This window comes from Rana temporaria, chromosome 6 (assembly GCF_905171775.1).
Source record: "Rana temporaria chromosome 6, aRanTem1.1, whole genome shotgun sequence".
Taxonomy (NCBI): Eukaryota; Metazoa; Chordata; class Amphibia; order Anura; family Ranidae; genus Rana; species Rana temporaria.
In genome coordinates, this window is record NC_053494.1 from 131,352,710 (window position 1) to 131,368,483 (window position 15,774).

At 43.0% G+C, this 15,774-nt stretch overlaps 1 protein-coding gene across 6 annotated transcripts in view; it reads left to right on the top strand.

Annotated features, from left to right (window-relative positions):
* VPS8 (VPS8 subunit of CORVET complex) overlaps positions 1–15,774 on the top strand; it is a 296,490-nt gene that overhangs the window by 144,335 nt on the left and 136,381 nt on the right. For 3 of the 6 annotated variants that reach the window (XM_040357376.1, XM_040357377.1, XM_040357378.1), the window contains 5 exons: positions 131–187; positions 2,436–2,518; positions 5,362–5,446; positions 8,395–8,460; positions 10,644–10,742. In XM_040357376.1, the coding sequence (XP_040213310.1) occupies positions 131–187; positions 2,436–2,518; positions 5,362–5,446; positions 8,395–8,460; positions 10,644–10,742 (390 nt within the window). The remainder of the gene's footprint in view (positions 1–130; positions 188–2,435; positions 2,519–5,361; positions 5,447–8,394; positions 8,461–10,643; positions 10,743–15,774) is intronic. The other 3 variants (XM_040357379.1, XM_040357380.1, XM_040357382.1) reach the window with 1 other exon arrangement.

Below are 15,774 nucleotides of genomic sequence, written 5' to 3' on the forward strand. Positions count from 1 at the left end.
CCAGTGTCTACACCTGAAGGTACTCCATATAACCCATATAGTAATGAATGCCGCTCTGTGTCCCGTGATGTACTCCAAGAAAAAGATTTTACAGGTAAGCTGTATTAAAAATCTCTTTTTTTTTGTGCAGGTCCTAGAATTTCTGTGCAGTCCAGATGATGATTCCAGGCATTCAGAAAGACAGCAGGTACTGACTTCCAGTATTAAAAACAGATTATGGATATGGATGGAATATAAGTCTTCATCCAGAACTGATGTTAGTTTTAGGGGGACGGAAAGAACAGCCACCAGATTCTTCTGTCTCTCAGAAACCCCAGTGTTGAGAGTCTGTGCCCACTACCAAAATAAAGATGTCTTTAATAATGTAATTGGCCTTTTTATATGATAAAGCTCTTGTAGTTGGATTCCTCTGTTACCTATTTATTCACTTTATAGGTAATCCATCAGGGAAACGTGGCATGATCATTTATCTTTTATAGTGGCATTAGTAATTATAGTAATATATAAGACCTTCATGTGAAAAAGCCCTGATCTAAAAACTTAAATCTATGCATCAATATAATGTTGCAAAGGCTACTTTGAAGTTCCAATGTTTCAGCACTGCCTGTCAGAACTTCATGGTACATCATTTATGCCTCAAGTGTCATGCCACTGAGAGACTCCATATCCCATGTTTGCTAGTATGGTAAGCGCATGGATGCTTCAGTATTTCTGCTGGTCCCTTCTTCTGCATCAGGTTTTAGCAGCAGAGAACAAGCAACATAATACAGAAGCTGCTGTCAGTCGCATCAGTAGTCAGCACAAGGAGAAGTCATTATCAATGCAAGCAGTCACTACTGGGTTATTATATTCATGCTCCGAGCATGACCATGCATGTAGTCCTGAAGTATTCATGACAGGGTGAACTTCTCACAGTATCAATTACAAGCTGCAGCAAGTCAGATAGAGTCTTCCTCATTTCCTGAATGAAAGATGTCCAGCATCATCTAGGTCAGTGATGGCGAACCGTGGCACGCCAGATGATTTGGAACTACATTTCCCATGATGCTCAACTACTCTTCATACTGCATGCGAATCATGGAAAATGTAGTTCTAGAACATCTGGGATGCCAAGGTTCACCATCACTGATATAGGTCATTCCTCCCCAGCTGAACTGTCCCAGTTCCTTTTCTTTTAATTAATTAAATGTATTCATCTATTTATTTATCTATCTTCAATTATTACTTACTGTTTGCAATGGCCATTGGATCAGGGATACTATGTACAGTGAGGTAAAAAAGTATTTGATCCCCTGCTGATTTTGCACGTTTGCTCACTGACAAAGAAATGATCAGTCTATAATTTTAATGGTAGGTTTATTTTACAATGAGAGACAGAATAACAACAAAAATATCCAGAAAAACTTATTTAAAAAGAAAGTTATAAATTGATTTGCATTTTAATGAGTGAAATAAGTATTTGATCCCCTATCAATTCCGTTTTTTTTTAAAGCACTCTTACATTACAGCGTATATTGTGGCCGAAAAGCAATAACTCTGACATTGAATCAAGGCTAAGAGACTCAACTATGCATGAAAACATAGGAACTGGGGTATGAAAAAATGGCTGCAGGTGCTTTGAACTGATAGGTTCAAATTTGAAATATCTTGCTATAGCAGGAGGCAGTTTGTTAGCCGAAGGGCTGGAGATCAGTACAATAATGAGTGCCTGCAGGCAACTGTGAAGCATGATGGAGGTTCCTTGCAGGTTTAAGGCTGCATTTCTGCAAATGGAGTTGTAGATTTGGTCAGGATCAATGTTGTCATCAATTGTGAGAAATACAGGCATCCATCGTGCCATACGATCAGAAAGATGTGTGATTGGCCCCAAATGTATTCTGCAGCAGAACAACAACCCCAAACATACAGCAAATTACATTAAGAAATATCTTTAGCGTAACGAAGAACAAGAAGTCCTGGAAGTGATGGTCAGCACCCACAGAGCTTTGATCTCAGCATCATCAAGTCTGTCTGGGATTCCATGAAGAAACAGAAGGATTTGAGGCAGAAGATCTGTGGTTTGTTCTCCAAGATGTTTGGAACAACATACCTGCTGAGTTCCTTTAAAATCTGTCTAAGTATCTAGAAGATTTGATGCTGTTTTGAAGGCAAAATATGGTCACACCAAATATTGATTTGATTTGGATCTCTCTTCTGTTCATTTGCTTTCCATTCTGTCAATTGATAAAAATAAACGAACACTTCTATTTCCGAAAGCATTCTTAATTTACAGCATTTTTTCACACCTGCCTAAAACTTTTGCACAGGACTGTGTATATGTATGTATATATATATATATATATATATATATATATATAATATGCACTCTGGTTTTAGCTTGATGTACTGTACTGTGGCTTGCAGTGATACCCTTGTTTTGTTGGTTTTTCTTACAGGTTCTTTTAGAGCTGCTTCAGGCTGGAGGAGTAGTCCAGTTTGAGGAAAACAGACTGATCCAGCTAGCAGAACGAGCTCAGTTGTAAGACTATTCTCCATTTATTTATATGAATATTCTTGGTATGCTAATAATCATTATATAGTTAGGTTAAATGATTTTTATTCAGATAGTTTCCGCCTCAGTTAACCCACTTCAGATTTGTAAACTTGCCCACTTTCGCCCAGACTCACGTAGGGAGCGCGTATTTGTGAGCGGGCGTAACGTATCCTATTTACGCTACGCCTCCGCAACTTTGACAGGAAAGTGCAGTATTCACAAAGCAAAGTTGCGGCGGCGTAGCGTGAATAGGCCGGCGTAAGCTCGCCTAATTCAAATGTGGAACATGTGGGCGTGTTTTATGTTAATTTATTGTGACCCCACTTAAATTACGCTTTTTACGAACGGCGCATGCGCCGTCCGTGAAAGTATCCCAGTGCGCATGCTCCAAATTAACCCGCAAAAAGCCAATGCTTTCGACATGAACGTAAATGACGCACAGCCCTATTCGCGAACGACTTACGCAAACAACGTAATCGACGGAAAATTCTACGCTGGCCCGACGTCCATACTTAACATTGGCTGCGCCTCATATAGCAGGGGTAACTTTACGCCGGAAAAAGCCTAACGTAAACGGCGTATCTGTACTGCGACGGCCGGGGGTACGTTCGTGAATTGGCGTATCTAGCTGATTTACATATTCTAGGCGTAAATCATCGAACACGCCCCTAGCGGCTAGCGTAAATATGCAGTTAAGATACGACAGCGTAGGCAACTTACGCTGGTCGTATCTTATACAAATTCTGGCATATCTGATTCTTTGAATCAGGCGCCAAGATACGACGCCTCCGACTCAGAGATACGACGGCGTATCTGGAGATACGCCGTCGTATCTCCTACGTGAATCTGGGCCTTTATTTACAGGTTATGCGCATTTTACATAACCATATTTTTTACTGCAGTTCTGTTCCTCTTGACACTCTACAAGCACACTGCAACAACACAAGTAAAGTTTGAATGTATTGACTAGGTAAAACTTATATACAAAAAAAACATATGTTAAAGGATTTAATCTCTGCTTGCACTATTTCTCCTGTTATATTAAAGAAAGTGTGATCTGCCCTCTATGCAGGTTAAGTCCTCTCGTAGTGCATCAAACACATTTCATTGCAGTGTAACCTGGTTAGGTACCAATGCGGAAATACAAGCTTAGGAATTTTTTTTCATGGTCACTTGTGCTCTGAGGGTTTCTTTGTTCAGAAACCTAAAAGTCAAGATTAACACAAAACACAACTCAGTAGTATTTGTGGCACAGCTCCTATACAAACTGGAATGCATTGATGGTCACAAAGGAAAGAGAATATAACATTCATTATTATTGATTATCACTCTGTTCCTGTGGTTACTGTTCTTTAAAGAACCAAAGCCTGTGCAGCACATATGAAAAGCCAAGATGTTCATATGTACTAGATCCAAGACCTCTTCCCTTGCTTACAGTACCTGTCACCGAGAATGTGTTTCCAGCACGACGGCATCGCGCTGATTCTCGGCGACATGGTGCCGACATCTCGCACTCGCTGGAATAGGAAAAGCACATGCCAGCGAGCGCGTCATAGAAGCGACGGGGATCCGACTTGGATTTCTGCCAATTCTAGTCACGGTGTTTGGTATGAATCATGAGGGGGAACTCCACGCCAAATTTTAAATAAAAAAACGGCATGGGTTCCCCCCCAGGGGCATACCAGGCCCTTGGGTCTGGTATGGATTGTAAGGAGAACCCCTTACGCCGAAAAAACGGCGTGGGGGTTCCCCCACAATCCATACCAGACCCGTATCCAAGCGCGCCGCCCGGCCAGCCAGGAAAGGAGTGGGGACGAGCGAGCGCCCCCCCCCCCCCCCCTCCTGAGCCGTACCAGGCCACATGCCCTCAACATGGGAGGGTTGGGTGCTCTGGGGCAGGGGGGCATATTTATTCACCTAAGGTGGGGGGCCTGTATCTGGGGGCCCCCTTATTAAAGGGGGCTCCCAGATTCCGATAAGCCCCCCGCCCGCAGACCCCGTCAACCAATGGCCAGGATTGTCGGGAAGAGGCCCTGTCCTTATCAACATGGGGACAGGGTGCTTTGGGGTGGGGGGGGCCGCAGGACGCCACCTGCCCCAGAGCACCCAACCCCCTCATGTTGAGGGCATGCTGCCTGGATAGGGGTCTGGTATGGATTGTGGGGAACCCCCACGCCATTTTTTCGGCATAGGGGGGGTTCTCCTTACAATCCATACCAGACCTAAGGGCCTGGTATGCCCCTGGGGGGGAAACCCATGCCCGTTTTTTATTTAAAATTTGGCGTGGAGTTCCCCCTCATGATTCATACCAAACCCCGTGGCTAGAATTGGCGGGAATCCAAGTCGGATCCCCATCGCTTCTATGACGGCTTTTTCCCATCGCGCGAGCCGGCTCTCGCGACGGGGCACGTAGGTGGTCAATCTCGCCGAGAAAGGGAGCGAGATTGACACAGTATCACGGTCACCTACTGTAGATTCTGTTGAGCCATTCAGAACCACTTAGTAATGTTTACGCTTAAACATACATTTTAGGATGCATGCACAAATGTAGTACAGTAATATGATCGAACAATTACATAGGAACATGCATGTGGGTGATAAACATAATCGGGCAAGCAATTGGTTCCCAATTTTAAATGGACAAAGTGTGTTCATTGCAACTTATTCACAAAAATATATATATATATATATATATATATATATATATATATATATATATATATATATATATATATATATATATATATATAATATATATATATATAAATCAAGGTGAAGACCAGGTCAAAACATTTAACATTGTACTTATTTTATTCTTCTATGTGCAGCTATCAGATCTGTGAGTTTATGTACGAGAGGAAGCACCTATATGACAAAATTATAGACTGCTATTTACAAGACCCAATAAGAAAGGTATTGCATACATTCTTTTCCTAAATGTTGATTACTTTTTGACTAATAAGCATTTTTCACGCCAATTTAAAGGTTTTCTATTAAAATTTTATGTATTTGACCCCTCTATGTACACAGAAAAAGATTCTTACCTGCTCTGGTCTGCTTGAGACCAATACGATACTTGTCCTGATGTATTTCTTACACACTTAAATCAATTCATTAAGATATCATGGTGCTACAAGAACATCAGTGTATCCTAGTGAGAACTTAAAGCGGAGGTTCACCCAAATAACATAAATATAAGACCAAATTCTTTATACTACCAGCATGTACAGTCGGCACTTTTTTTTTTTTTTTTAGGCTGTACATACCTTATCTATATTTGCAATCCGGCTTCCAGGGAGTAGGGAGTAGGCGTTTCCAAGCTGAGCCGCAATGTAATCTGGGCGTTCGCCCAGATGATTGATGTCTATCAGAAAATGTTCACCCCCGGCAGATAAGGCCCTGCCCCCCGTATTGCGTAGGCGCGTCACGGAGTTTCCCAAAGGAGCCGAACATGTAAAGGGGCGTGTCGGTGCTACACGGCGCCTGCGCACCGACTAGGAGCCGCGTAGAGCTAACTCGCAGCTTTACCTGTTCGGCTCCTTTCGGAAACTCTGTGATACGCAATACGGGGGCGGGGCCTTATCCGCCGGGTGGTACATTATCTGATAGACATCAATCATCTGGGCGAACGCCCAGATTACATTGCGGCTCAGCTTGAAAACGCCTACTCCCGCGGGAGAAGTACCTGGAAGCCGGATTGCAAATATAGATTATAAGGTAGGTACATGCTGGTAGTATAAAGAATTTGGTCTTATATAAATGTTATTTGGGTGAACCTCCGCTTTAAAGTGGTTCTCCACTCTGGGAGAAAAAAAATGTTAAAGTCAGTAGCTGCAAATCCTGTGGCTGCTGACTTTTAAGAACAGGACACTTACCTGTATAGGGATCCAGCACCGCCCCCACCTGGGCTTGTTTATCACTAGTAAACACAGAAAAAAAAAGGCTAATCCGGCTAATCCCCCGTTGAAGTCCTGTCGAGAAACGATCGTAGGGTGCCGTGACGTCATCGCGTTCCGTCCTGAACGCCGGCGGTGTTTTCGATCGAGTAGCGAGAGGCATCGGAACATCGGAGTGGAGTGATTACCGCTTTTTACTGCTTCTGTGCCCTAATCCCATCGAATAATTGTAAGTGCAACCACTTATTAAATCTACCTCTTTGAATTCATAATACGCTATGAGAGTTCCTTTCTTCTTATCGTTCATGTATCTATCCCGGATCCTTTGCTGAGCTCCATTCTGAACAACATACGAATTGGTTACAGGGAGACCTGACTTCCCATATGCTCCATGAGACTGATGCAAAGCAGTCTTTCTTTCTGGTAAGCAGGCAGTCTTATCTCACGGGTGTAGTGTGGAGATCTATCCCAATAGCAGCAACTTGGAGTTCATCACATCACCTTTCTTGGCAGCTGTTGTTTTCACAAGAACTAATGCTGGACTATTTCACTCAATCTTTATCACTAAATGGTTTTTGAGGTCTTGTTTCTGTATCAAACCAAACCTCTCCTAATTTTTCTGGTTCTATTCTCAAAGTTTAGAATGAACTTTTATTTATATAATTTTTCATGAACTATATATTTATCACTTTTCAGCGCTGCACTTCCTTTTGTTTTTTTATACTTGTTTATCACTAGCCTTCGGGTTTCCAGCACCGTCATTTTAACTGTGGGCAGCCGGCTGTGCTGGTTGCATCTTCACAGCCGGCTGCCCACTGTGCATGCACGAACAGCGCCGCACTTTGTGAGCATTCCGGCAGTCTTCTGTGACCTGCAACATTCCCCAGAAGACTGTGGGGGAGGGGGGATAGGACAACTTCTGTTCGGATTGCCTAGGCGATCTGAGCGAATGTGAGAGCAGGTACCTGTCAAAACTAGATACCTGCTCCCGCCCTGTCACCCCAAAAAAATTACCTGCCAAATGTGGCAGAGGACGAGGGAGGAGGACTTAAAGCACAGCTTCCACTTTTGGATGAATCTGCGCTTTAATCTCAGTTTTTGGTTCAGACAAATTTCAGTATTCTGCCTTGCATGTCTTGTGAAAACAAGCAATATGTAATGATGTCTGAGATAGTTTATTTTTTATTATTTTCTTGAGTTGTAAATTCCTAGTCTGTACAGGTTTACATTGGTTTCTGTAGAGCATTTATTATCCTGTTCAGACTATGAATCTGTTGGACTTCTCTTTGGAATTTACAGACGCTGGCTATGAATTGCTAACGGTAATTACCAGTAAATGTTTTCCTTCAAGAGCAAGTCCTCCAAAGGTCTACTATTAATTGTGTTACACATATTTCTCAGCATTTAAGGGCATATTTATAGAGACATGATTCTAACAGCTTTCTTCAAATTTTCTTGGATACATGAACAAATCCGTGGAGAAAGTTGTGTTAAAACCTTTATAAATAGATCTGGATCATACATACCACAGCCCTTGCTGGCCCTCTGCATTTTTTTGGACACTCGGTGAGAATGTTGCTACCCCACCACTTCGCTAACTCTGAAAATGCTGCTTCACCACGCTGCAACTCGGGCATTGTCAGCAGTAGCTGGGGTGGTAGTGGCATAGCCTCATTCACTTAAGTGGGACACAATATGCTGCAGTGGTGCCCACTGTATGTGGCATGTCATTTAATTTTTGCAAGGGCCACAAAGCAAAGTATTGCAAACAAAGTAAGTGTAGATCCCTGAGCAGCTGCACCTACGTGTTCAGGTGGGCATTGAGGAGAGAGTAGACTGTGGCTGAACTTCCTGCTTTTACCACACATTTGAAAAACCCCTAACTTGTCTTATTAGCAAGGGACCTAATTTAACAACTGTTTCCAAAATCTAAATCAAACAAGCCTCTTTTTGTACCTATGTTAGCAGGTATACGTGAAAACCAACCACTACTGTGAAGATGGCTCTGCATGTTTGGATGAACTTCAGTCTGTGAGAGTATAGATATTTAAGTAGAATTAAAGGCAAAGTTTTTTTGTTTGTTTTTTCATTTTGGATAGGGCAATGGAGGGTTATAACCCTTCTCAGCTTTTTTTTTCACTGGTGAGATTTTTGTTCGCTTCCTGTCCCATAACCAAAACAGGAAGTGAGAGGAAATTCCTCCAAAAGGAGGGATTCCTGGGGTGTCACCAGACTAGTGTCCCCATTGGAGGATTTCCCTCCATTACTGTTCAGATGTCAACCCAAACTTTAAGATTTTCTTTTACTGTCAGTTTTGGTAATGATGGTGAACAGGACAAATAGAGAGGGTGAATCTCCCTAATGGGGGCACAGACAGCAGTAAAAACTGACAGGTGTTATAATCCCTATTCACTCTATCCAAAACAAAAAAAAAAGTTTTGCCTTTAGCTACGCTTTCATGTATACAGTATGTATAGCCAATCACCAAAATCTCATATAATCCCTAAAATGTTAATAATTAATAATAATTCAAAAATCAATATTTCAATATTTTACGTCTGCAGCTTTAAACTAATAAGTGCTTAGCGATTCTACTAAGAAGGGTGTTGTTTAGACATTTACTGTTAAAGGATGACAACAGTCTGTCCTTGTTTAGCAATTTTGCTCCTGCATTGTCACACTGTCGTACGGCTTCTAGTGGAAGTTACAAGTGGTTGTTTTGAGCACACAATACACAAAAATGTAAAAATTAGGATAGGAAGTGTCCATTAGGAGGCCACAGAAGATCGGCAACAATGGATGAAAAAAGGTGAAACAAGTATTTTATTAAAAACATGGTAGTTGTATATTATACACAATACTCTATCAAAGTAGATGTCATTCAGTTGTTGTTTACAACTACTTTAAAACATATATAGAAAATACTAAAGTAAGTATTTTTTTTTTTCGCTATTCCATTAGTGTTGGCAGTCTTGTAGATCTCAGTAGGACTTCACTTGTAGAGGCATCCTAATAGTGGTCTCTGTTTTCTTCATGTGTATACACATTTGCAACTGAGATCACAGTTTTTAATTATTTTTTAAAACAGGAAAGTAGGTTTCTTCTGTTGGCTTACAAGCCTGTGCTGAGAAAATATTGCGGCTTATAAATTGACAAGCTCTCTTACGCCTTTTCTTTTTTCTTTTTTATCAGTTATAGAGATTTTTTGGTTTTCCCATAGAAAAGTTATTTTCTTTCTTTGTGCCTATTTATAAAAATAATATTCCAGAAGTTAAAGCTGCAGAGTCAACATTTTCTTGGTGATTATAAATAAAGTGGTAATAAACCATAAATGTAATATAGTGTGATCTGGTGGTGGCTGCATAAGTGTTCTTTTTGTAGGCTTTTCTCCCTCTGTTTTCTGCTGATGATCTGGCCAGTAACACACCACCTGTATTAGAGCGCCCCCACTCTGGATGACGGAGCACGGGGGGCACATCAGACAGCAGCATTGTCAGTCTGGGGGAGGAGTAGTGTTAGATGGACTAGCAGATTTAGACACACTAACAAATTGAAGTTAAATGCCAGCTCACACTTTAGTTGCACAAGCAGTTACGGTAACAGTGTCTATTTCTTATGAGATAATGGTTTTACAGAAATAAATAAAAGTTGATTATTGTGAGCCACCCTGTCAGTGTTAAATGATTTGTCTCAACACTCTTTAACTGATACATTTGTAGGGGAGCTTGTTCTGTTGAAAACAGACTTACTGGCCAGATCACCAGGTGAAAATAAAAGATAAAACCCATAAAAATATTGGTAAGCTGCAATATAATAAATGTTTGCTTTTCGGTTTAATACCTCTTCAAAACTGGATGTTTTTTTGGTCTTCCATCAAAAGCTCTAAATTACCTTTTTTCCAAATCTTTTAAGTGAAATTTGTTTCATGATACTATAAAAAATGTTCTACCTTTTTTTTAAATATATTTGTACTTTCAACAAGAAAGGATTTATTATCATCATAACACGGTTTGGCTTGGAAACCAATGGCATACCTTGGAAATCTATGGAAATTACTTTTTTGCTTAGAACTGTTGCTGTCATGCTTCAGGATACAATGACCTCCATCTTGTTGAAACTGGAAAACCTCTTTAAATTTATATCTGTAATTATTTTTGTGTATGCCACCCAACTATTTCTTTTTGTATATTACCTTTTTTTTTTTTTTTTAATAGCAAGAAATCTTTAATTATATTCACAACATTCTTTCAATCCCGGGCTACAGTCCTGAGGAAAAACAGGCAACATGGGACAAAGTTATGAAACATATGGAGGTATGATATATAAATATTAGTCTGTTTCTATGGGAAAGGGTGTGACGTTAATCAAATTCCTATGTAAAAATAGATTTTGTGAATATGGTTGAAGTAGAATGAAATACAAACCTTAAAAGCGAAGTATGGGAATAAAAAAAAAAAAAAAAAACATTCATACTCGCCTAGGTGGTCCCCGATGCCTCCTAAACACAATAAGAAAATTGGACAAAGAATACCGCTTTTGGAGCGATCGTACGATAATCTGATCGTTGGTAGACCGCTTTTGAGAGCCGATCAAGACTGCACGTGCTTGGAAATGAAAGAATACAATACATTAATGAATCGTGCAAAGTTTTATTCTGTCTTGTGAGAATGTTCGTAACTCTAGTAACCCATTTGTTTTCAATATGAAACTAGCATGCAAAAAAAAACAAAAAACGGACGATTATTCCTCCGATATTCTCATTGTGTTCACCAGGCATAAGACTGGGCTGAAGAAGGAGCGGCTTGCTGAAAGGCTGAGCCAGCTGCCAGTCCAGGCCACTGGGTGTATCCCAATATTAGTCAGGATCTTTCCAGTGACGGGCTGAGAGACGTCAGTCGACAGCAGGATCAATCTGACTAATTCTAAAACTGCTCCCACCCCTTTTCGAATCCTATTCTGACTATCCAGTAAAAGAAAACATTTATACTTACCTATTCTGAGGGCGCTACATGATCGGCTACCAGCATTCGGCTGGGAAGAGGAGCGACAGCCGACAACAGATGGCCCCTTGATAAGTTTATGGGTGATGTCACCTCACAGGCATTGAAGCCGTTATTGGTGATCTCTCCTTTCCCCTGAAGCCAGCCGCTGGGGAGATCATGTGACCGAACTAAAGCACCCTCAGAACAGGTCCGTTTATGTATTTACCTTTACAGGGTAGCTAGAATAGGATTTAGAAAGGGGTTGGGAGCAGTTTTAGATCAATCCTGGACTTTCACTTTAAATATGCATATTCAAGCTCCTTATACTAGCCATTTGTTTGTGCCAAAATGAACAGAAATCTTTAAATAATAAATTACTTTGCTGATGGTCATGTCATACTTAAAGGGTAACCTACTTTCATGGGAAATAAAATAGCAAGTATAGCATGCACAATTGCTAGACAAACCATATTATAATTGGATGTTCCTAAAAATTACCTTTCCTTTTCAATCTGCAGCCGCTATATTTTTCTGTAAAATTCAGTGCAATATGGCAACCTGGATGTCTTTTGTCCAAAGTTAGTGAATGGAACACCCCCAGACTGCTTGTGTGATTGGCTCACTGTTTTTTCTATAGGTCTGTACTAATATACAAGTCAGACTTTAGGCATTCTTTGCAGCAAAAAAAAAAGATTTTTTGGTGACATACTTCTAAAGGAATTCAGGCCCTGCAGTTTTCCTCATTAGGATAATGCAAATGCTGATCAATAATGAAAATGTCACTCTCATACACAATCGGTATCCAAAAGACATAAAAGTGTAAACAGTTATTTATTTAGGGGAGAAACAGGTAGGACTCTACTACAAAGTTTGTTAAAATTCCTGCAATGTATATTTATTATCCAGAGGAGGTTGTTTGTTTGTTTGGTTTTTTCCTCATAAGTGGAATTACTCTTTAACGACTTAAGGACCGCCCACTGCATATATACTGCGGTAGGGTGGCCCTATTGCGCAAAACGACGTACCCCGTACGTCGTTTCATGCACGAGTCACTGCCCGGCCTGCTCTCTGCTGAAAACGGGTCACAGGAGTGCAGAACGAACTGCACTCCTATCAGGGGCAGATCCAAGGGGGGGGCAACGGGTAAATTGCCCCCTCAAAAACTAGTGAGCAGGCTGTGCTGATGCCGACCTCCCATCAGTACAGGGAGGCGGCGCCGAAACTGACAGGCTCTGTGTAGAGACACAGGCAGAGCCGCAGCTGTGGGGGATTTCCACCCCTCCTCCTGCTCGAGCAGAGAATTAATCTGCCAATGCATGCTTCTATTGGCTACATTCAGAGCCAATGGCTGGGAAACTAGAAGCAGGGCATTATGGGACATTTAGTTTAGAATACCAGCAGTCCCCAGGATGATTCCTTGAGAGGACTGCAGCCCCCAGCATGCCGAGCAGGAGGAGGAAGAGAGACCATGAGGCTGTATGGTGGAGGGAGCCAGAGATTCTATTTTTATCCTCTAAGGTAAGAACTTACTTCCTCTCCACCTGGCTTCTCCCGCCCTGTCGTCCCTTCCACCTGGCTTCTCCCGCCCTGTCCTCCCCTCCACCTGGCTTCTCCCGCCCTGTCCTCCCTTCCACCTGGCTTCTCCCGCCCTGTCCTCCCTTCCACCTGGCTTCTCCCGCCCCATCCTCCCTTTCACCTGGCTTCTCCCGCCCCGTCCTCCCTTCCACCTGGCTTCTCCCGCCCCGTCCTCCCTTCCACCTGGCTTCTCCCGCCCTGTCCTCCCTTCCATCTGGCTTCTCCCGCCCTGTCCTCCCTTCCATCTGGCTTCTCCTGCCCTGTCCTCCCTTCCACCTGGCTTCTCCCGCTCTGTCCTCCCTTCCACCTGGCTTCTCCCACCCTGTCCTCCCCTCCACCTAGCTCCTCCTGCCCTGTCCTCTCTCCACCTGGCTTCTCTCGCCCTGTCCTCCCCTCCACGTGGCTGCACCCACCCTACAAATTGCCTGGAAATATTTTGGCAGTGCCCCTCCCGAGATTAGACTCTGGATCCGCCCCTGACTCCTATAATCCACAGAAGTACAGCCAAACAAGCTTTGGCTGTACTTCTGCTTTAAATTGTATTTGCCACAGCCGGACCTGATTACTGCCAGACCCGTTGAATCAAGAAATCACTTAAATGGAAGCTGTCTGACAAAGTGAAGCATGTTAAAAGGTCTCTAAAATGAAACATCATGCTGCGATCTAAAGAAAGAATAGATGAGAATCAAAGTAATTGACCTGTCAGTCTGGTAAGGGTTAGAAAGCCATTTCTAAGGCTTTGGGACCCTAGCAAACCATGGTGAGAGCCATTATTCACAAATGGAGAACATTGAAGCAATGGTGAACCTTCACAAGATTGGCCAGCCTACCAAAATGAATCCAAGAGCACAAAGATGACCCATCCAGGGGGCCATATAAGAACACAAACAACATCTAAAGAACTGCAGGCCTCACTTGCCTCAGTTAGGCCCCTTTCACTCTGGGGCGGTGTGTGTGTCAGTAGTAAAGTGCCGGCCGCGTTTTCCTGTAAATTTTTCGGCCGCTAACAGGGTGCTTTTACCCCCGCTAGCAGCCGAGAAAGGGTTAAAACCACTGCAAAGCGCCGTGGACTGATGAGACAAAAAATGTGGATTTTTTTTGGAAGGTATGCATCCGGTTACATCTGGCATAACACTAAGACAGTTCCAACATCATACCAAAAGTCAAATATGGGGGTGGTATTGTGATGGTCTGGGACTGCTTCAGGACCTGGACGACTTGCCATAGTTCATGGAACCATGAATTCTGCACTCTACCAGAAAATCCTGAAGGATAATGTCCTGCCATCAGTTTGTGGCTTCAACCTAAAGCACACTTGGGTCATCCAGCTCTACAATGATTCAGAACACACCAGCAAGTCTGAGTGGCTAAAAAAACGAAATTAAGGTTTTGGAGTGTCCTAGTCAAAGTCCGGATTTAAAAGAGAAGTAAAGGAATCTGTCAGCCACAGCTCTCTTCTCATCTCCCTCCTCGCTCATTGGTGCGCTGAGCTGTGGAGGGAACAGAGCGGCCGTCTCAGCGGCTCGCTGAGACAGGTATCAGTCCTGGCACCTGGTAGATCCAGACTTCCATTGTCAGCATGCAAAATTAAGGAAAAACGTTCTGGACAGCCTCACTCCAAAAATAAATTGCTTTTATTTTAAAATCAAAAAACACACAAAAAGCATGAGAGGACTTCAGCCGGCTCTCTTCTGAAAACGGGTCACAAGAATGCAAGAAGAATTGCACTCCTGTGACCCTTAGGAGTGGTACAGCCAAACAAGCTTTGAGTGGACTTCTCCTTTAAATCCGATTGAGAAGCTGTGGCATGACCTTAACCACTGCCCGCCCTATATAGCAGAATGACGGTTGGAAAGTGGTTGCATTATCCTGACTGGGAGTCATATGATGTCCAGCAGGAGAAGCCGCTAGAGCGCGCAGCACGGCAATCGGTGGTGTGGTGTGTCTGTCTGACACACCACATCTCCGATCATTGTAAAGAGCCTGTGACGTAGGCTCTTTACCATGTGATCAACTGTGTCCAATCACAGCTCATCCCATGGTAACCAGGAAGTGCCGTTTATCAGCTTTTCCTCTACTTGCACTGACAAGGCACGAATAAAGGAGAGCCGATTGGCTGCTCTCCTGACTTTGGGCCTGCGCTGATAATCAGCACATTAATGATTAGTGCAGACCCATCAAGGGAGCCCACCAGGGATGCCAATCAGTGAACATTAAAAATGCCAATCTGTGCTTATCAGTGATTGCCTGTCAGTGCTGCTTATCAGTGCCGCCTATCAGTGCTGTGTATAAGTGCCTCATCATCGGTGAAGGAGAAAACATACTTTCTTTTTTTGTGCATCACGGGACACAGAGCTGCATAATGATAACTGTGGGTTATAGGCCACCTTCAGGAGATAGACACTGGCACACCCACGACAGGAAGTCCCCTCCCCTATATGACCCCTGAAGGGGGGATTGTTGGTACAGAGGGCTGCGGTATGCGGTCTCCCCCTTGGCAATCAGGTGCGATCCCGGTCCTCGTGACTGTGGTGCACTCTTTTCTTCCCTGCAGAGTTTTTTTTTTTGGAGAGATCCCTTTCTCCTCTTTCCTCACGCTGGGTCCCGAGCAGCGCTCGCCAGAAATTGGGCTTTAAAATCCAGATGGTGTTCCGGGGAGGGGAAAGGGGTGTGGCTTAGCACGGCACCATGTGCAGGGTTCGGCGTCCACGTTTTTCACACGGCACAGGCGCAGGACTGCCTACCCTATAAAGCCTTACATAGCTAACAGGCTTTGGCTGTCAGAGGG